Source organism: Arvicola amphibius, chromosome 2, assembly GCF_903992535.2.
Source record: "Arvicola amphibius chromosome 2, mArvAmp1.2, whole genome shotgun sequence".
Classification (NCBI taxonomy): domain Eukaryota; kingdom Metazoa; phylum Chordata; class Mammalia; order Rodentia; family Cricetidae; genus Arvicola; species Arvicola amphibius.
The window spans coordinates 132,129,744-132,150,718 of NC_052048.2; the positions used below are offsets into that span (position 1 = coordinate 132,129,744).

Consider the following 20,975-nt stretch of genomic DNA (forward strand, 5'->3'; position numbering starts at 1 on the left):
GTCGTTTCTGTATCTCATGCACACTTGTAACTTGGGCATGATTTATATGACACTCACTGGGGTCTGTTACAACCCTGTGGCTTCCCCTTTTATGGTCCCATGAGAGTGAGATCCTGGAGAAGTTGCTCATCCTCCCATCTAGAATCCCCATGGCCCTGTACATCAAGAATTCTAGTGAAAATTTCTCATGGTGGTTTGGACTGCTGGGTGCCTTCACCCATCCCCGTTAGCCTGCTCCCACTCTCTACAAATCTGATTCTTCCAGCCGCTTGCCCCAGACTGGTCAAGTCTGTAAAGGTGATTTCACCATTTCCACTCAACAATCCCATGTGAGGTGTGTAGATGCCAGGGTCCGGTGCGGAGGGTGGCCTGAGACATGCATGTTTATTCAAACCCTCTATTTCCTGTGCCAGCAGAAAAGGAGGGGCTAGGGGCAAAATGCAGGGAAGAAGCCCACTGAGCCTGCCTTTCTGCAAAGGGGGCACAGAAATGGAAAGACTATTGGTCATGGGCCAGGAGAACCACAACCTAAGCACTGGCTGGTTGCTGGGCAGTGGTGGTGCAGTCTTTAATCCTAGCGTTCGAGAGGCAGAGGCAGGTGAATCTCTGTGAGTTTAAAGCCAGCCTGATCTAATTACAGAGAGAATTCCAGGACAGCCAGGGCTACCCAGAGAAACACTATCTCAAAAATAAACAAAGAAGAGCTGAAGAGCTGGCTGGCTGCTGGCTGGTTGCATTTCCAGTTGGTTGAAGGGTTTTTTTTTGTTTTTGTTTTTGTTTTTTGTTTTTTGTTTTTTTTTTTTTTGCTCAGTTCAGACAGAAATCATGAGCAGATAAAGTGATGGTGCCCCTAGAATCCGCAGCCTGTGTCTTCAGCCCCAGCAGGTCCAGCTCCCACTGTCAGCCTCCCTGTGCCCTGCCCCCTAGCTGCTGGTCTTTGGGACTCTTCAGTAGTCCTGCTCTCCACTGTGCTGCGGTTCTCCAGCTGCTAGCCACCTCAGAGCTACCAGTACTTGTTATTGGCCACTTCCTACACAAGCAGTCATTAGCGTTACCAGCCATTGGTGCGTTCTTGCTCAATGCACCAATAGACTTCACCAACATACGTAGTAAAACAATCTGAGAGAAATTTCACTAGGCCAGGTATGGTGGCCCATGATTTTAATCGGGAGGCAGAGGCAGGCCTATTGGAGCTATGCAGTGAGACCCAGTCTCAGACCAGAAAAAAAAAAGGAACATTATTAGGACTTCCTCATGGTGTGAGGGGAGCCATCCACACACCACCCTAATGAGGGTGAGGTGGTGCTGCTTAGACAAAAAGGAAGGGCTCACGCATGCTCAGAGTCCTGTTGGCTAACTGCGGACTTTTATACATAGTTCTGCACGTCTGCCCAGGCATAGTGGGCCTGCCTGGGCAGCTTGGGGACCCAAATGTGGATACCAGAGGAAAAAGTCACCCAAGAAGCTGTACAATGAGTCGCCTGGGACTACACAGGGCGTCTGAGCAAATTCTCCCAGAGCAGTCCTCGGTCATCTCTTGGGGGAAGTTGGGCACTAATTCTTGGCACAGGTTTTGTCTGAGCAGAAGATCCTGGGGTGGCTGTGGACATGGTCATAGAAGGGGTTAGACCCCACAAAGCCCCACTAGTCTGCAGAGGCCCACTACCCCTATCAACTAGGCTTCTGCTGTGACAGCAGGGCTGGAGAGTGCAGAAGAAGACCAAGGGGCCGCCAGGGAACAACAGAACCCCGGGGGTCCACTCTTCTACTCTGGCTAGCCTGGGCCTTATCCTAGATTTCAATGTCACATCTATAAAAACAGAGTTAATGGCATTTGGTTGCTAGAAGGTCAGATAAGAGGTTATGTGTGGGGACGCCCCTCATTCTGGGGAGAGTTGCACAGCCATGGGGTCAAATGCTACTCTGATACTCTCAAGAAAGGTGTGTCCCCAGCTCACTGTCTAGACAAGTCTGACTTTACGTTCTCCTCTGTCCACAGGGCAGTCCTTCTACTCCCGGGTCCTGGAGAACTGTGAGGATGTGGCCGACTTCGATGAGGTAGAATATCTGAGTCCCTGTCCCCTTTCCAGCAAGCTCTCCTCTCTGCCCACTCCCCACCCCGGGGTGGCGGTGACCCTAAACCCTGGGTGGCTTGTTTGCAGCCTGCTTCATCGGAGTGACTTCCTGGGAGGAGGTGGTGGTGGGTGGTTGTGGAATCCCCCACACAGCGGAAGCCCATCCAGTGAGTAACAGCTGGGCAACCAGACCCAAAGCTGCTGCCAGATCTGGGCCTCTTCGCTCCCTATAGAGAAAATGCCACCAGAGATCTAAAGTCAGCGTAAGACTCTCCAGGGCATCAGGGAGGGTTTTGCCTCAGTGTCTCGTGGTGTCCTTGGAGTAACCAGGCCACCAGGGCTTCTATGATGCCCTTCTCCCACGGATTCAGCCTTTTAAGAGCATCAGATACTCGCCCCTAAGTTCTCAGAGCTTCCTGGGTGGGAACATTGAAAGACATACGCACAGCGGTCCCCTATTTTATCTTTCTTCTAAACCATAGACTCAGAATCATTGAATGTATAAAGCATTCGCTTCAGTTTATGGTACATCATCTCCTTGGCCCCATAAGGCCTGCTTATGTCTTTTGGTATGTATGTGCACATGTGTGTTTTTCTCACACACCACCATTCTAACGTAGGCAACGGAGCCCTTTTGGTTCTCTACCTCCTTGCATGATTTGGACTGCTGTAAGCATATGTTTGTTTATTTAAATGACAATGTGTTAAATATTTTCTTTTCCACTTTTTCACTATATACTGTTTCTAAGTCCCATCTGTGTTACATAGCTCTGCTTGGGACACAGCCAATGGAGGGTGACCGACCATCCCAGACTGCCCGGGATGGAGACGATTCCAGAGAAACAGACTTTCAGTACTAAAATGGGGAGGTCCTAGGCAAGCCAGGATGAGCTGGCCCCCTGCCCTCTCTACCAGGGAGGGTTCCTAGCTCATGGCACTAGAAATACAGAAAATGGTCTCCACACTTTTCCTGCATCTGTGTGAGTGTCTCCCCAAGGTGAGCACCAGCATCCGGAGTCTGTGGCTTTTGGTCTTTTGGTGCTTCCTACACTTAATGTGACCCAGTGCTGCCACAGAGAGTGACGCTTCCTGTGCCCACATCCTCGTCCACAGTTGGGGTTCCCAGGCCCCTGATTCTCACCAGTCCAACGGGGATCTCTTATTTACTCTGCAGATCCCTAATTACTAACGGATTTGAGCATCATTAGATCACGCCTTTGGTCTTTTAGTTCCCTCTTTGGCAAGTTGTCATATTCCTTGCCGTTTTCTCAGTTAGGCTGTCTGGGTTGTTGCTCTTCTTTCTTACCGATCTTCTTAGTATATTCTGGGTACCAGTCTCTGTTGATGTTAGGTGCTTAAAATGTCTACTGGGGATGTATCTCAATTGGTATGGTGCTTGCCTAGTACACACACAGCCTGGGGTCAACCCCTAGCACTGTATAAACCAGCCATGGTAGCACATGCCTGGAATGCAGTACCAAAGAGGTCGAGGCAGGAGGATCAAGAAGTTCTGGTTGTCCTCAACTACATATCAAGTTCAAGGCCAGCCTCAGTCGGATGAGATCATGTCTAGAATGAAAGAGACAGTGTGCGTGTGGCAGCGGCGGGGGAGGGGGGTTATTGTTCCCAGTCTGTCAACTCTCTATGAGCTAAGTCAAAGATCTAGCTGTTGTTTTGTTTATTTCCACCTGATGTTGTGTTAGCTGTGGCTTGCTATATTTTGAAACTGTGTTATTAGTTGCTATATGTTCCAATAGCTTTCTCTGCATGTCCCTTTTCTCATTTACTAGCATAAGGTTTCCTTTCTAGTCCCCCATGATGTTTGCATTAATGTCTGTCTTATTGGACCCTAAGGCTGTTACCTAGGTATTTGTGGCACATGACTGTACTCTAGTATTTGAGAGGCTGAGGCAGGAGGATTACAAGTTTGAAGTCAATATGGACTTCCTTTTCACACACACACATACACACATACACACACACACTGCGAATCTCAGATCTTTTTTCTAGACTATCTTTTCAATATGTCCATGTTTTTAAGTTTAGGTGTATCTTACTAAGATTTTTTAGATCTCATTTTTTACCCATATGAGTGTTTCTGGTTTTTAAAAGAATTTTTTATAAGTGTATAAATGTTTGCCTAATATATGTGTGTGTACCACATGTACAGTGCCCACAGGGACCAGAAGGGGGCATCGAGTCCGCTGGAAGCGTAGCTACAGATGTTGTGGGCCTCCGTGTAGGTGCCGGGAATAGAACCGGGGCTCTCTGCAAGAGTAGTCAGTGCTTTCACCCGCTGAACCATTTGTCCAGCCCTGGAGTTTCTGTTTATAAACCAATGAAGTCACCATTTCCATTTATTGCTGTATCCACCAGCATCTTGTTTTATATTTCCCTTCCCTTTTGCTTGATCCTTTTCAGCTTGCCATTGCTTGATAAGGTTTAATTGAAAGATCATAATCTTTTCGACAGTTACCCTTATGAAAATTAAAGTCCCTATTGATAACTTGTAGAAATCAATTAGAGTAGTTTATCATTACTGTAGTTACTTTAATATTTTCTCATGCTTCTTTGCTTCTCCACCTCACTCCCTCTCTCATGTCGATTCTGTCTACATTGAGCCTTCTTTAACTTTGTTCATTGTAGTCAGTTTTTTTTCTCTTTAGGGACCCCACCACCCAGCTCCCAAATAAGTACACGGAGACTTATTCTTATTCTTATTTATAAATGTCCAGCCTTGGCTTGTTTCTAACCAATTTTGCTAACTTAAATTATCCCATCTACCTTTTGCCTCTGGGATTTTACCTTTCTTTATTCTATATTTCTTTCTTTCTTACTTACTCTGTGACTGGCTGTGTGGCTGGGTGACTGGCCCCTGGCACCCTCGTCTCTTCTTGTCTTTCCTCCCTCTTCTTCTCTTTTCTTCTATTTATTCTCTCTGCCTGGCAGCCTCGCCTATCCTTTCTCCTGCCTAGTTATTAGGCATTCAGCTCTTTATTAGACCAATCAGGTGACTTAGGCAGGCAAAGTAACATAGCTTCACGGAGTTAAATGCAACATAAAAGAATACAACACATCTTTGCATCATTAATATTCCACAACAATACTCTATACCTCTTCCACCAAAGAAGGTTTTATGTAAATTTTATATGTCCTGGGGATTGAACCTAGATCCTGAACACGTTAAGCAAGTGCACCATCACTAAGCTACACGTCAGCCTGCACTGAATAGCCTTTGTTTATTACATTTAGCTAGTTAGTTGTAGGGGGTGGCATCACACACCAACACACCAAGAAACTTATGTGAGACTCTAAGAATGACTTGTGAGAGACAGTTCTTTCCTTCTACTGTGTGGGTTTGAGGATCACCATCACCAGTCTTGACTGTAAGTCCCTTTATCCACTGAGCCATCTCTTTAGCCCTGTATCCTGGTTATTCTTAAATTTTATTATGATGGGTTTGGTTGTAGATTTTCCTTATTGCTCCCATTTTGTGAGCCTTAACAAATCTGTGCCTTTTTAACCTTTGTTTACTATTGTTTGGTTTTTTTTTAAAAAAAAAAAAAAACAACTTTAGTTATCGTCCCCAATTCTTGATTAAAACTATCGCTCTCTCTTGGTCCTTCAGAGCACGGCCTGCTCTTTGCGATGCTTCCCTGTCCCCACACTACATTGCTCATACATTCCCGGATGGCCCAGGTACTGTGGTAACTCGGTGCCGTGGCAATAATGGCTTCAGTGTCCTTACTGTCTGTCTGTCTTTCACAGGAGAGGTACTGCCCAAGGGCCTTTGCTTCCCTCTGTGCAAGGTCCCTGTGTGAACCACACTCTCTGGTGGCAGGCCGGTTGAGAGCGAGGTACTTCGGGCTGAACAAAATGGTCCCAAGTCACCCCAGAAACGTGCAGCCTCCTCACCGGAGTCAGGAGAAACACCATTGGCAGTAGCTCTGGGGTTCAACAAGAGACATGAGTTGCTGGTCTGTCAGCACCCGCTTGTGTTATTGCCCACCTAACAAGGCTCTTGTCGTAGTTTATCAGAGATACAGGCTGTATCATGGCAAGCTTTTCCTCAGCCTTAGGTCTCCTCCCCTCACCACAGGCCCCACACTGGCAGCCTTCAGCTTCCAACAGCCACCAGCTTAAACAGCCAGAGATACATTCAGGTATCTGGGTCTTTGTCTTTCTGCTTGGAATCAATCTCTCCCTCCTACTGCTGAGTTTTTCCAGAGCTGACTTTGGAGGTGAGAACCAACAGTCTTAAGTCACCAGCTTGGCCTAAACCTAAAGCTCAATGTGACCCCCCCACCTAACCCCAGAACAGCATGCTCTTTTTCCTGGTATTTGTTTCTCATGTCTGGCTGTATGCTGAGAAGAACCCCATGGCAGACTTGAGGTCCAATTGTACCACTAGGCTGAGGGACCACCCAAATCAGTTATTTTTCCTCCTCCTGGGCCAGCGCCATATGGTATAGCTGGCAGTTCAGACCCGGAATGGGATCCAGGAGAAGTGAAGCCTCGAGTCCACTGCCTCCCCACTGGGTGTGGCCCTCTGCCCCTGGAACAGCTGGACTCGTCACCAATGCTATGGGAGCATTCAGTTCTTGTGTTCTCTGCCTCCTTGCTGTGCAGCTCTTAACTCTGGCTTAGCCTCAGTTGCCACATCTGTCAAATCATGCTGGAGATGGATATGCAGTCTGCTATCACAAGGCTGCAGCCTAGCACCCCTGCACAGCCTGCTGGCTCCCTTCCCCACTTCCCTCCTTCAGTCAGGGGCTCTGGATCACTTTCTCACAGGTCTGCCTTCCCAGGGCCTATAGCAAGCATCTAACTACCCCTTCTAAGACTCCTAGGGGCCCTGTTAGCCCAGGTCCCAGGCCGTGAGTAACCTGATGCCCCTTCCAAGGACAATACTGCCCCTTTCCACACACTGCACCCGGGACACCTGAGCCACAGATAACATACGACATTCAAAGTTAATCACCGTGTCCTTCTTCTTTCCAGAGCAGGCCAACACGGGTCAGGTAAAGGATGTCCTTGACGCCACTGGGCATCTCACGGGGCATAGTCTGAGTGTCAGAAGGGTACCTGAGCTAGTGGGAGGGAGCGAGATGGTCCATATAGGAATTTAACATCGGGCTGCCTCTGGGATAGTGTTCAGTGACCACGGAGGAGAGGCAGAAGCCAGGGAGCTGTGGCAGGGACAGTGTTCAGTGACCACGGAGGAGAGGCAGAAGCCAGGAAGCTATGGCAGACACTGACAGGATCCAAGAGCCACTGCCAGGCAGAGAGAAGCTTGCCAGTGTGCTCCCTGGCCTTTGGGTGTAAGGGTGGTGACCTGAAAGTTCCTGGTTATCACTTACGAGTCACTGGTACTTGTGGGTGTGGGGGCAGGGGTGGCCCAATACTCTCTGAGCCATCCTCTTCCATCCAGTCCCCATAATAACCCACAAATGATGACACCCGGGCCCAGAGAATGTCCCCTTACAAAGTGACAGAATGGAAGTGGCCAAGCAGGGATTCTAAGTGGACACTACCAAGACTAGATTTGAGGACCTCTCTGGGTGCAGCAACAAAAGCTGTCCTGAAGCTTCAAGACTCTGACTGGCTTGCCCAAGTGAGCCAGGTTCCCTCTCCTTCCTCTAGCCTGGATACTAGCATGTATTCCAGAAGGCAGGATGGGCAACTCCTTTACCCCCAAGGAGACCATGAAGATACATTCCTGGCCCGGGTAGACAAGCCCTACATTCCTCTGGCTGTCCCTGGTGGAACCAACTTGAGGTCTGGGAACGAAACCCCTGTGAATTCTCCAAGGGTCTCTTGTATCCCTAGATTCTGCCTAGGACCTTCAGGAACTGGCTTAGAGAGAGAGATGCATAGTTTGGGAAGCCTGGGAGTCAGGAGACCTGGGCTTTAAATCTCTCGTGAGACAATGTTTCTGGGTCTTGGATTCTTCCATAAAACGAGAGGAGGGGTTCCTCCTTGCACGCTGCCTTGTAAGGCTAGGAAAATGAAATGAAGGCAAAAAGGTCAAATGTGCTTCTTCTGCTAGGGTAAGGAGTCCTAGCAAGGGAGGGGCACAGGTAGACGAACGGCTTTGGACTGAGCAACCTGAGTGGGCAGGAGGTAGCCGGGAAGAAAAACAATGCTCCTCCAACAGCAATGGAAACAGAGCCCGGAGGTGTCCCCTTTCCTAGGGGCTGGAACCCGAGATCCCTCATTGTGCTGGTAACTCCGAAGAAGCTGAGGCAGGAGGCAATGGGGTTGCCGGGGGGGGGGGGGCAAGGAGGAAGAGCAGGGGGATCACACAAAGTCTGTCTCAATCCTGACTGCTTTGGTTTAAACATGGACACTGTGTGGACCCTCCCACCCCCATGTAACCACACTGCTTCAACAATGCTAAGGGGAGAGAGCTTAGCCTGAGTATAGCTGGCTGAGAGACATCATGCCAGGTCACAAGAAGCCATGCCAGGATTTGAATGCTAGTCTGTCTGATTCCAGGGCCCAGGGGGACTTGAAAGGGAGATAAATGATTCAGCCCTGCCCTCGGGTGCCCAGTACTCACAAAGCCAGATCTAGGGACTTCTAAGCTCGGGCTGGCAATGGCTAAGCAAGGACCTGGCCTGCCAGCCCACTTCTGTTTATATCTGGAAGCCATGGGCTGTGAGTTTCAAGGGGACAGGAATGTACCATCTCTTCGTCATTGGTCTAACACGCAGCGCTGAAAACATTAGGCAAAAAAAAGAAAGAAAGGAATGGACATCTGCTAGCCTGGCACCTGTAACTGCAAGCAGGCCTGGGTCTGGACCCAGTGCTCAGCTGAGCTAGTGGTATAGGCAGGCCCTCAGCTTGGCCTTTAGGATAAGCAGAAGGCCAGGCACAGACACAGTTACTGAAAGGTGCCTTGGAGGTCAGTTAGTCAAGGTGCAATATTTTCTAGTGGTAGGAGAGGAGGTCTATAGGGAGAAAGGGCTCCCTAAGACTTCCAGGGGCAAGTCCTTCATCTCCCAGGACTGTATCTATTATACCCCAAATATTTATGGAGAACCCACAACTCTCAACTTTTCTCCCAAAGCATGGGGGCCTGTGTCTGGAGGATGCTAGCCTGCTGATAGGTCATTCCACCCCCAGTCAGTGGGCAAGCCAGGGAAGATCCAGGTCATCCTCCCACACGTCAGGGAGCTCTGTGGAGTTCCAGAACCCTGGGATTGATAAGATACAGAACACTGCATCCTGCCACTGCTAGCCAAGTTAGCCTAAGCCTGGAGCTGGTGAAGTGGGTCACAACTAGACACTCAGGGAGCTCCCGAGACTCTTCCAGACAGAGATCATCTTTCCTTCCTCCACCACAAGTGCCCTGCCCCCAGCTTCTGGACAGTCTCATTGTATGCTGCAGTTTCAGGACAGTTTGTCTTCAGAGCCATCTAGGTATATCCCAGGACTGGGAAACACTCCATACCCCTGCATCCCTGCACCCTGTACTTCTGCACCCCTACATGTATTCATCCTGCATCCCTGCACCCCTGCATCCTTGCATCCATGCATCCTGTACCCCTGAACCTCTGCGTCTCTGCACCACTGCATCCCTGCATCCATGTATCCCTGAAGCCCTGCATCCCTTTATTCCTGTACCCCTGCACCCCTGCATCCCTGCACCCCTGCATCCCTGCACCCCAGCACCCCTGCACCCTGCATCCTATACCCCTGCATCCCTGCCATCCATTCATCCTGATACCCTTCATCCCTGCACCCCTGCATCCACTCATTCCTGCATCCATTCATCCCTGCATCCTTGCACCCTGTATATCTGCATCCCTGTACCCCTGAATCACTGCATCTCTGCACCACTGCATCTGTGTATCCCTGTATCCCTGAACCCCTGCACCCCTGCACCCCTGCACCCCTGCATCCCTGCAGCCCTGAACCCCTACACCCCTGAACCTCTGCATCCCTGCATCCATGTATCCCTGAACCCCTGCATCCCTTCATCGCTGCATCCTTGAATCCATTCATCCCTGCATTCTTGCACCCCTACACCCCATACCCCTGCACCCCTGCATCCCTGCACCCCTGAACCCCTGCACCCCTGCATCCCTGCATCCCACATGGAGCCATCTACTCACAGATCTGGTACACAGAAGATGCTCAGCAAACTTGTGCCCCTCAGTGGGGTGTGGTAGCTCATGACATCTGAGGGAGCAATGTTTGGCTCAGCTGCTACCCTAACAGGGTCAGGATCCCATGTTTGGGGTTGATGGAGCAGGATGTTACATGGTGAGTTGGATTTTATTGACCCATCTCCAGGCAACCACTTTTTCTGGGCACTTCCAGAAATAAAAGCCACCGCCCTCAGCTGCAATAGCCACAGGAAGAGACTTTGCTAGTGCTGCCCAGGCTGGAGACGTGCCCAATGTCCCCAGAAACCTCTGCAGCCCTCAAGAGTCTGTCACCAAGAAGCCAAATCTTGCCCAACTCCTGGAACAAACGGCACCACAATAACACTTTTAATAAATGGCTTCATTAACTGAACACTTCTGGGTTCTGGCTCTATGCCAAAAGCCTGGCTAGCCTCAGCTACCCCCAAAGAACATACTCCGGTTATTCCCTCATGGCTACCTGTGCTGTAGTCTACTGTTGGAGACTTGTTTGCTGAGCATCTACTGTAAAGGGTGCGGGGAAGCCCCAGTGAGCACAATGAACAGACACCCACGCCTCAGCTCTGCCCCTGCTCTGAATGCCCTAAGAATGGGCATCATGACATTCTGGGAACCAATAAGGAGGAGAGGAGCAAGAGAACTGGTGTGTGTGTGTGTGTGTGTGTGTGTGTGTGTGTGTGTGTAGACCAAGGCAGGGGCATGGATCTTAGCCCTGCTGCTGTTGTGACGTGATCTTAATACAGACCTGATAGGGAGAGCCACAGGCAGCATTGGATAATGTCATGGTTACCTACTGCTGTGTAACAAGTCACCCAGGGACCGACAAAAACTTCACTCTACTGTGGCTTCTGATTCTGCTGGGCAGCTGTGATAGCATTACTACGTCCATCTAGGTCCTTTCTGTCTCTTCCTCTTGGCCCCACATCCACCAGGGCTTCTCTCTTCCAGCAGCACAGCCTAGACTTCTTTCTGTACCACTGATTTCTAAGACAACGGAGAATGGAAGCTTCCCCGTCTAGGTGCCACACAGCACCACATCTGCCACCCTCTCTTGGTGACAGACAGCCATAAGGCCAGCCTAGACTCAAGGAGAGGCAGCACAGACCTCAACTGGAGATGATAGGGGAGGAAGTCGCAGAGAAAAAGGAAAGAGGAGGACTGGGAGCCACAGAGGCAGGAGGCACCCCCCTCATAACAGCAGAGCCACAGCTCCCCGGTGTTTGCCTCACGCCTGAGACGAGGTTAGATGATGTTGCCTCCATTCTGTTAAATCAGAGAGCTGGGACATGAGGTAACCCATCCAAGGTCTCTGTTAAATACCAGTGCCAGGGTTTGAGCCCAAACAGTCTACTTCTCCACTAATAAACCACATTACTGGTCAAGCTGGACAAATCCTGAGTCCATTTCCTTCTCTGTGAAGTGTGGTAAAATTGTATACTATGTGACAAGTGGCAGCCGGCACCTGATAGGTGGTCCACACTCAATCAATAAATGATTTTGCAGTTGGCGATCTAAACTGATAATCAGAATCACGGGCCCCTCTGCTCTCCTTGGCTCAGGAGACAGCCCAGCGCCAGGGAGAAAGCCTTGCACTGAGCTTGGAGACAAGAGTTTCAGTCCTGCCTCGACCCAGACCAGTTGTGTGCCCTTGGACACTTCTCTCTCAACCCCTTTCAGCAGGGGACCATCTTTGCTCTGTTGCCAGAGCCTTGCTTACGGCTCGAGAGCAGTGCCCTGAGAATTCCTACTGAGACAGGAATCACCTCAGAACTCTTTCCCTTCAGGAGTTAAGCAGCATTGTCTGGGCAGGGACAGTTTGGTGAGCAATGGCTCTTGGGAGCTCCCAAACCCCTACAATCTCCCGCCTTATCTGGCTGTGTTCTCAGCAGATCGGCATATGTGTGTGTCGCTGCATCTTTTTTTTTTTTTTTTTTAAAGGAAATGATGGCCAAAAGGAGACAATGAGAAATGAAATCAGGGTTTGAAAGAGACACGAGACATGGAAAAAACAAGGATGAAGTGTGTGAGAGGCAGAAGCAGGGCCGAGAAGGGCCAGGGAGACATATTGGCTACACCGTGTACAAAGCCCCTACAGGAGGAAAACAAGCTCAGATGAACAAAGACTTTCAGTTTTGCAGCGCTGTGTTCTCTCTCCATATAACATCCTGTTACTTGTGTGATTTCGCTTGGTTCTTGTGACAGCCCTGTGAGGCAGATATCCATCTTAGTCTGTCCTTTGTGTCTATAACAAAATCACCAAGACAGGGCCATTCCTAAAACATAGAAGTTTATTTGACTTGCTGTTCTGAAGGTTGGGAAGTCCAGAACATAGCACCAACATCTGCTTGACATCTGGTTAAGCCTCCTTACTCTGTCACAGTGTATCCGAGGGCCTCACACAGCGCCACACTGAGCCTGGATCCCACATAGAGATTCTAACTCCGTCAGTGTTGAAGCTGGGGATCAGGGGGCTCAAAACGTTTCCAGAAATTAGGCCAACAGGTAACTATGAATGAGAACCCATGAGAAAGAGGGACAAAGATGGAGAAATGAGAGACGGAAGCAGAGAAAAACCAAGAAAAGCAGATGGATAAAGAGCCAGAAACAAGGAAAAGCAAAAATGGGGGGTGGGAGACAGAGACACGGACAGACACGACAGAGAGGCAGAGACAGAGAGGCAGAGACAGAGAGGCAGGCTTTTTTGTCCTGTCTGCTCTTGTGACCCACTGAACTACACCCCAGTGGGAGACAAGCAGTTTCTCTCTGTGGGTCCCCTTGTCTCTGCTCATCACTCCCCCAAGTGACACTCTGTTGCCATTGTGTTCATCTAAAAACCTCTTGCTCTCCAAGGGTGCCACTTCCAGGACCTGTTTCTCCCACTCCTCCTTGCTTAACCGTGCAGTGCGGGAGCTACCCACAGCCCACAAAGGGAACCGGCGCTCTTCCGCCTTCGTCCCTGGAAACCCAGGCTCAACGGGCTCTCCGGGGGCCCTCCGTGAGCTCCCATCGGCTCCTGGCTAATGAGTTGGGCCTTGTGGAAAGTCTTGATTTCCCTGCAGTCTCATCTGAGCAACTTCATTTAGAAAACATTCTCTGTGGAGCTGAGCTGAGCTGAGCTGAGCTGCCTCCGGCACCAGAGAACAGGAGCAGAAGCTGTGGTGAAACCTGGCTGCCGGGAGCCGCCCCAGTCTCTAGATGTCTACCCCTCTCCAGCTCACATCAGGGTTCCTGTCTCAGTCAGTTACAATCACTGTGATGAACCGCCATGACCAGAGCTCATCATTAAAGGAAGTTGGGGCAGGAACTCACACAGGGCAGGAACCGGAGGCAGGAGAGGCCATGGAGGAGTGCAGATTCCTGGCTTACTCCCCATGGCTCGCTAGGTCTGCTTTCTTATAGAACCCAGGACCACCAGCCCAGGGATGGCACCCCCCACCATGGGCTGGTCTCTATCTCATCAATCTGATTAAGATAAATGTCTTGCCTCCAGCCTTATCTTATGGAGGCATTTTCTTAGTTGAGTTTCCCTCTTTTTTTGATGACTCTAGCTTGTGTCAAGCTGACATAAAACTAGCCAGCACAGTTTCCCTGGGACCTGGCTAGTCCTAAGAAGAGATGACATGAAGGGGGGATTAAACTGGTCAGCCAGGATAAACCTGTAAGCCCAAACCCTTAAAGCCCTTAGTCTAGGAGAAGGAAGTCCAGCTGGGGATTGGCAGGCCCACGAAAGAAAACTCTGTATTTACCAACAGAGCCAGAAGGTGGGGTCTTTGGGGATGAGGGAGCATAACAGGCTATCAGCTCCCTGTCAGGCAGGTGCCTGGAGAAACTTGCACATTCTTGAAGGTGATGGCTACAAGCTATTTCTCTAGAGAGTACCCCAAATGTTGCACACAGGATGGAATTTTTTCTCTTTCTTTCTGCCCCAGTTGTCTTTGTTATCCCCAAATGGAAGAAAGCTAGGTGAGGACAGGAAAGACAGAGATCCCTAGGGAGGAGCCTAGCTCTGCCCACCATTGGCTTTCTCTAGAGAACGATTCCTTTTATGAGCTGCAATGGGTCCTAGTTGCCACTCATAGGGCATTAAAAGAAAAACCCTTCAAGTTTCTAATTCATTCTTATTATTGACTTAGAGATGTCTAGGGGTGCGAACGGAGGAAGATTAAGTCGGACAGACTATATATAGGTCTGACCCTCACCACGTGGAAGAGCTGCCAAATGAGTCCCTGTTGTCCACACTGCCACAATCAGCTCATCCTGAAACCGTCTCCCACCCCACTGGCTGTTTGCCCTGGAGTTCTCACCCCCTGGCTGCCCCGACATTCTCAGCGCTCACAGGAGCTCAGAGGCAGTGGAAGCAGCACAGAGTTGGGAGTCAGAAGTCCTTCTTAGGCCTAGGTCCCCCCACCACTTAGCCTGTGACCTTGGCAGCTTGCCAAAGCTTTCTGAGCACCATCTTTGAATAAGGAATGGGTAACAATACCCTCCATAGGAGGCAGCTATGGTAACTGACTGAGTGGGAGTGTGGATGGTCTGTCCCTGGGGAGCCTGGCCCATGTGAGGGGTCACCCTGGCTACTAGGAGGCCCCATCTCATCACTCACCACCGCCCTGCTGTTTGCACCCAAGGCCACAGCTGTTCCTCTCTCCACAGACATTCCGGTGGCCTGTGGCCAGCAGCATCGACAGAAATGAGATGTTGGAGATCCAGATTTTCAACTACAGCAAAGTCTTCAGCAACAAGTAAGCATGGGACGGGCGGGGGGCCGGCCTGACTCGGACTCCTCTAGGATTACAATAGAACCCTGCACTTTGAAACCATCTTTAGAGGCCTAAGAGCTACCTATCTTGCTCCTTTTTGGGATCCTCAAAGTGCCCTGGGCCTTGCAACCATTGTCAATCAAGAGCAGCTCACCCTCCTGTCCACCCTCAATCCCCTGCCCTTTTAAAGTTACATATGCCTCTTTTTGAGCTCTTCCTTACTCAGACTGGAGGATGTAGCCCATCAGAGATGCTGAAAGCCAAATGACTGTTACATCTTGTGATACGATGGTAAAGTTGCCTAACAGAGACATTCAGTGCTGTGGTTTAGGAGGAAAATGACCTCAGACCCTTGAGCCAGTGACTTAAGGTATGGCCCCCGAGCAGGCTAAGGAACCTCTCTGTGCTTATGTGTGAGAAAGATAAGAATTTATCTCGGTACAGCTATGGGAATGAAATGATGTGTTCATTCACTCAGTCAACAAACATTTATAAAGCGCAAAGTGTATGTCACGAACTGAACTAGATACTAAAGAGAGAGATGTCCGCTCTCGTGGGGTTTCCAGTCTGTGAATGAAATGCACCCATCACGAGTGTTATCCTACAAGCAGATCAATCGAAGTCGCCCCCATCCTGCTCTGTGGGTGACACACAGGTTTTGGAAGGCACTAGAATGGTGGCTAAACGTGAGTAATTGAGACACTCTGCCTTGGGGTAAAAAGTGAACTGCTTCTCTGTAGCCTACAGGAGATCATGGCTGAACTGCAAGGTGTCCACAAAGGTGTGGCACTGTTAGTTCAAGGAAGGCTCTAAAGGGACTAAGCAGTGGGAAGGGAGTAATGGGCCACATTAGAAGATATACAATCCCAAAAGGTAGGCAAAGGGTCTGCTCTTTCGCTGTCAGTTGTAAAGAACATTAATAGGTAACCCCTGTGGTCATCTGGGGTGGATACTCTAATTCTTTCCTTATGGCAAGTAGATGCAAGCTTCAAGACAAAGTTGTAGGATCATGTAGCTCACCAACCTGTCTGCTCATTCAATCATCCATATTGTCATCCATCCATTCAACCATCCATCCATTCATCCCATCCATCCATCCATCCATTCAACCATTCATCCATTCATCCATCCATCCATCCATTCACCCATTCATCCATTCATCCATTCACCCATCCATCCATCCATTCACCCATTCATCCATTCATCCCATCCCACTCATGCATCCTACCTAGCCATTCATCTCATTCATCACTTCAACCCATCTATCTTACCTACCCATCTACTAAGCCACCATGTTAGTCATGGTGGTTGCTAAAATGAGGGATCAAGGCACAGTCCCTGTCCTCAAGAAATTGTTTGTCATGTGAAGAGGAGAGACACATGAGGACTAGGCTGTATCACTAGGAAAGCAAACAGCTGGAAGAGTTGGTACTCTCCAACACCCGTGCTATCTCAGGAAGCAGTAAGTGCTAACACTGGGAAAGATGAGCTAAATAGACACCTTGTAGAACAGGGTTCTGGTCTGCTGGCAGGACCACAGAAAATACGTTTAGGGCACTGAGGCCTTCTCTCTGTCTCCAGGGGATCACATCACTCAGTCAGCTTCCTCTAGAACCACAATAAGTTTTGGAAAAGCATCCGGCTAGAGACCCTCACAATAAAGCATGGCCTTATTATCTGGTGTGAGACACCCCGTGACTACTCAGGCCAGGAGAAGCAGGAACAAAAGAAGGGCCCAAAGCAGACTGAGTGAATGTAGAACAGAGACAGAATCAGAAGCCAGGGAGGGTGCCAAAGAACTCTACCCAGGGCCTGTCCACAGATATCAGAGTCCCAGGACCCTTAGACCCCAGCAGTAAAATCCTCACTGTGCAGAAAGGGAAACTGAGGCTCAGAGGCATGTGGAGGTTATGTGAAAAGACTCTGGAACAGCTAGATAGGATGTACAACTTCCACCTCCTCTTCTAAACCTCTGTAGCTCCCAGCAGCCAGAGCATCTGAATGAGATGAAGGAAGCCGAGGAAGAGATTGCTAAATCCCCTCCAGTAGAGACTTCTAGAGCAGACAGACCCCGGAGTGCACAGAGCCCCCATCAGGACTCCTGCTACAAACAAAGGATTTGGAAGCTTTAGGTGCAATGGGTAACCACACAGTGAATCTACCAGGCATTAATGCTCATATTAGATGTCCTGAAATGCCAAGAAGAGGGAAGACGGAGGAAGTATGACTCCCCCACTGTGCCCTCCCCCTTCCCTCCCTGCTCTCCCTCTCGCCACTGAAGAGCAGGCAGGAAAGCCAAATGGTGCCTAGTGGAGGAGGACTTGGAGACTGTCCAGGCTACTGCTGACCAAGGCCTAGGATGGAAAAAGAGACACAGGCCCAGCCTGATACAGGCCAACTTAGGAGTAAGGCACCTAGAGTTAAGTGGGGCTCAGAACTTCCTGCCTTAGAGTTAGGGCCAAAGTAGAGGCTTACCTGGTTCTACCTAGTGGTGTTAGGGGCTTCCAGGAAGTAGAGACATGGGGGAAAGGTACATTCAGGGACCATAAGTTCCCGAAGTGTGTGTGGCCACCCAGAACCAGGGCTTCCTCCAAGAAACCTGGGCTTCCATGAAAATATGACATTAGGATGAGATTTTATGCATCCCATATAGCCTCACCAGGACTTTAAGGGGCAATGGCTCCTTCCACCAAGGATGCCAGAGGCCCTGAATAATTCAGAAGCTACCAGCACAGTGGAAGCCGGACTGAGCCCTGGGCATTTGATACCGGCTCCCAGGGGAAGATGGTAAATTATTGACAGGATTCTGGTGCCCGATTGCCGCTCTGTGGTGGTCAGTCTGTGGACCCATCAGCACCTGAGACCTCCTCCCCACTGTCTACCTACCTGAGAATCCCGGCTTCTCCCAGGCTCCTCTGTGGCTCCTTTTTCTAATGGGTGAGCTGCTCGGGCTACATAAGGGATATGGAGTCGGCCTGAGAAACTGAGGCCCAGACAGTAGGTTCAGAACATTCTTTACTGAGATCAATTGTCCATTTCAAAAGTTATTATTTCTATGTTTTATTTATCTATGCTTATTATTTGAGAAGGGGGAGCTGTTAGTTACACACACACACACACACACACACACACACCATCACCACCACTACTACCACCATCACCACCACCCCTCTCTGGGTATGTGGCAAGTTCTTTCCTTTGAGAGTGCAAGCTCCTAATGTCCTGGCCCCACCTCACTCCAGTCACCAACAGGCTCTGGCTCTAGGCAGAGCTTTAAGGATCAGGGACGACCTGGATCTGTTCCCAGAGCCCAGCTTCCAGAGAGGACCAGCCCTGGCTGAACCCTCCGAAGGCAGGTCACACACAATAGCGGCAGAGGAAGCACTGATGCAGAGGGCTTTGGTATTATAGAGATATACCTCCACACCGGCATCCGGGGACATGAGTGGCATCGATACCTTAGGGAGAATTAAAAAAACTACAAGACTTACAGAGGTTGCAGAACTAGACAGACTCACATAGCTGCCAGGTGCTGGAATCCCCCAAGGAACTGCTTGGTGAAGTTACATCTGTCTGACTCCAGAGCTGAGCTCTTCCACTGTCTATACTTTCTCCCTTGGGAAAGAACAGTTTGCATTTCTATAGGGCTTGTCCCAGAAGTAAGGAGTGAGGGATTTGCCAGGAGGCTGGTTTGCTGCGTGTCACAAGCAGTGGTGTATGGGCTAGCAGTGGCAACCTATTGCCATGTTAGTATTGATGTCACTGTCTCCCTTGTGTCTGGAAGAGGCTTGAAAATCAGGTAGAGAAGCCATTTCAGGGATTCGTCCAGATCAAGATCTCCTCCCAAGCCTAGGATCTCAGACTGTAGTGAAAGAGATCTAGAAGACATCAGAGCTCTCTGGACAACTGCAGGGGAATGGCTCCCTCCTGCCCCCTGGGGGGTGTTTGTCACATTGCAGCACCTTGGTAGATCCTAGGGATCTTCTTTAACTATTCTTGGGCAGCTAAGATCGAGAACAAATGTGCCCAGGTTCCAGCACTCAGCAGTCACCTGGCCAAGTGGGGTGACAGTGGCTTGGAGAGCCTGACAGCAAAGGCTTAGAGTGGGACAGACAGGTGGTGTGCACCGAATAGTGGGAACAGTGTCACCTGGATGCATGGAAGTACGCATGCCCAGGGACACACCACCACCACCTCCACCACCACCTCCACCACCACCACCACCACCACCACCACCTCCACCACCTCCACCTCCACCACCGCCTCCACCACCACCACCACCACCACCACCACCACCACCGTCCACCACCACCTCCACCACCTCCACCACCACCACACACCACCACTACCTCCACCACCACCTCCACCAACCCACCACCCCACCGTCCACCACCACCACCACCACCACCACCACCTCCACCACCCCCACCCACCTCCACCACCACCACCAACCTCCACCACCACCACCACCTCCACCACCACCACCCCCACCACCACCACCACCACCTCCACCACCACCACCACCTCCACCTCCACCACCACCTCCACCACCACCACCACCTCCACCACCACCACCACCTCCACCACCACCACCCACCACCACCTCACCACCACCTCCACCACCACCACCACCACCTCTAGCCAGCAGGCGCTCTAGTACTCTGTAGACTCCTCTAGACTCTATACCATTAGAATACTGAAGCTGGGTGTTCTATGAGTATTTGCACTGTGGAAATTGATAAATGTCAAATACTGGCAGTGACAATGGGTCTGTGAGGAGTTAGGGGGTTCCCCCCAAGATTCCACGTATACCACTGGTTTAGAACCAGAACCGTCGGGGCCTTCACAAAGCCAGTGCCTTATTTCTTGCCCACTGCAGACTGTTGTGATGTCTCCAAACTCAGTGCCCCACCCCTCCTCTTTATAAAGGAGGAACTGAGACTCCCCAACAGTTGCTTAGGATCTCCTGGGGCCAAGCCCAGCACTTGCCCCCCCCCCCATGTGCATCTGCAAGCTAAGGAGAAGCCAAGATGGAACCAGGATCTTCTACAGAACTCTGGGAAGAATCTAAAAGCCCAATTAAGCTTTAGCGTGGTGGACAGTTTGCCCTCAGAGAGATAAGACACTCAATGAGGCTCTGAGCTTAGGAGGCAAGCACTTCACAGTCGTCCTTGACTATTGGATCCACCATGCGCTCGACACAGCTGGGAGGACTGTGTGTTGGGGGTACATACATATTCATGTGTTTATGTGCACATGGGTATAAAAATGTATGTCTTCTCTCTGTGTGTCTCTGTCTCTGTCTCTGTGTATGTGTGTGTGTGTGTGTGTGTGTGTGTGTGTGTGTGTGTGTAGGCCAGAGGTCAACATTTAACATCTTCCTGATTTCTTGAGACAGGGTTCCTCACTAAACTTGGGGCTCACTGATTCCTCAGACCGGCTGGCCAGGGATGAGCTCTGGGGACTCACCTATGTCCACTCTCTTCAGTGCTGGAGTTAGAGACAAGCACCATAGCTCCTGACTGTTTTTAAAAAGACATGGATGCTTGGGATGGAAACTCAGGTCCTCGTGCTTGTGAGGCTAAGCCATCTCCCTAGCCCCGGAGTTGGCAAAAGAAAACGAGTGTCCCCTCCACAGCCCTTAGTATCTTATAGGCAGAAGGCCTGTCTCAGTCAGTCCATTTGATAGTTCACCTCATTCTATTTGTCATTGATGGGTTAAGTCCCTGTCCCCTTTCTTGATCCCAACCCCCTCTACAAACTCCAAGCAGCACACGTCCCCAGATCCAGGTTTTACATACTGTGTGTGCTTTGAAGCCCTTTTTCGCTTCTGTAGAAATGGTGTATGTGTTCTCCATGGGTCCAGATGGAAGTACCACATGAGGGCATCTTTCTGACGCCCTGCTGTCTCCCAGTGCAACAGTCTTCTAGTCTCAGGGTGGGGTGGGATCCAAGTCAGCATCTATTAGACACCCACTGCTGCTCAT

The 20,975-nt window shown here is 50.2% G+C and overlaps 1 protein-coding gene across 5 annotated transcripts in view; it reads left to right on the top strand.

The window, feature by feature from the left end:
- The window catches only part of Otof (otoferlin), a 92,929-nt gene that overhangs the window by 19,187 nt on the left and 52,767 nt on the right, over positions 1-20,975 (top strand). For all 5 annotated transcript variants that reach the window (XM_038319015.1, XM_038319014.1, XM_038319017.1 and 2 more), the window contains exons 2-3: positions 2,000-2,058; positions 14,882-14,970. In XM_038319015.1, the coding sequence (XP_038174943.1) occupies positions 2,000-2,058; positions 14,882-14,970 (148 nt within the window). The remainder of the gene's footprint in view (positions 1-1,999; positions 2,059-14,881; positions 14,971-20,975) is intronic.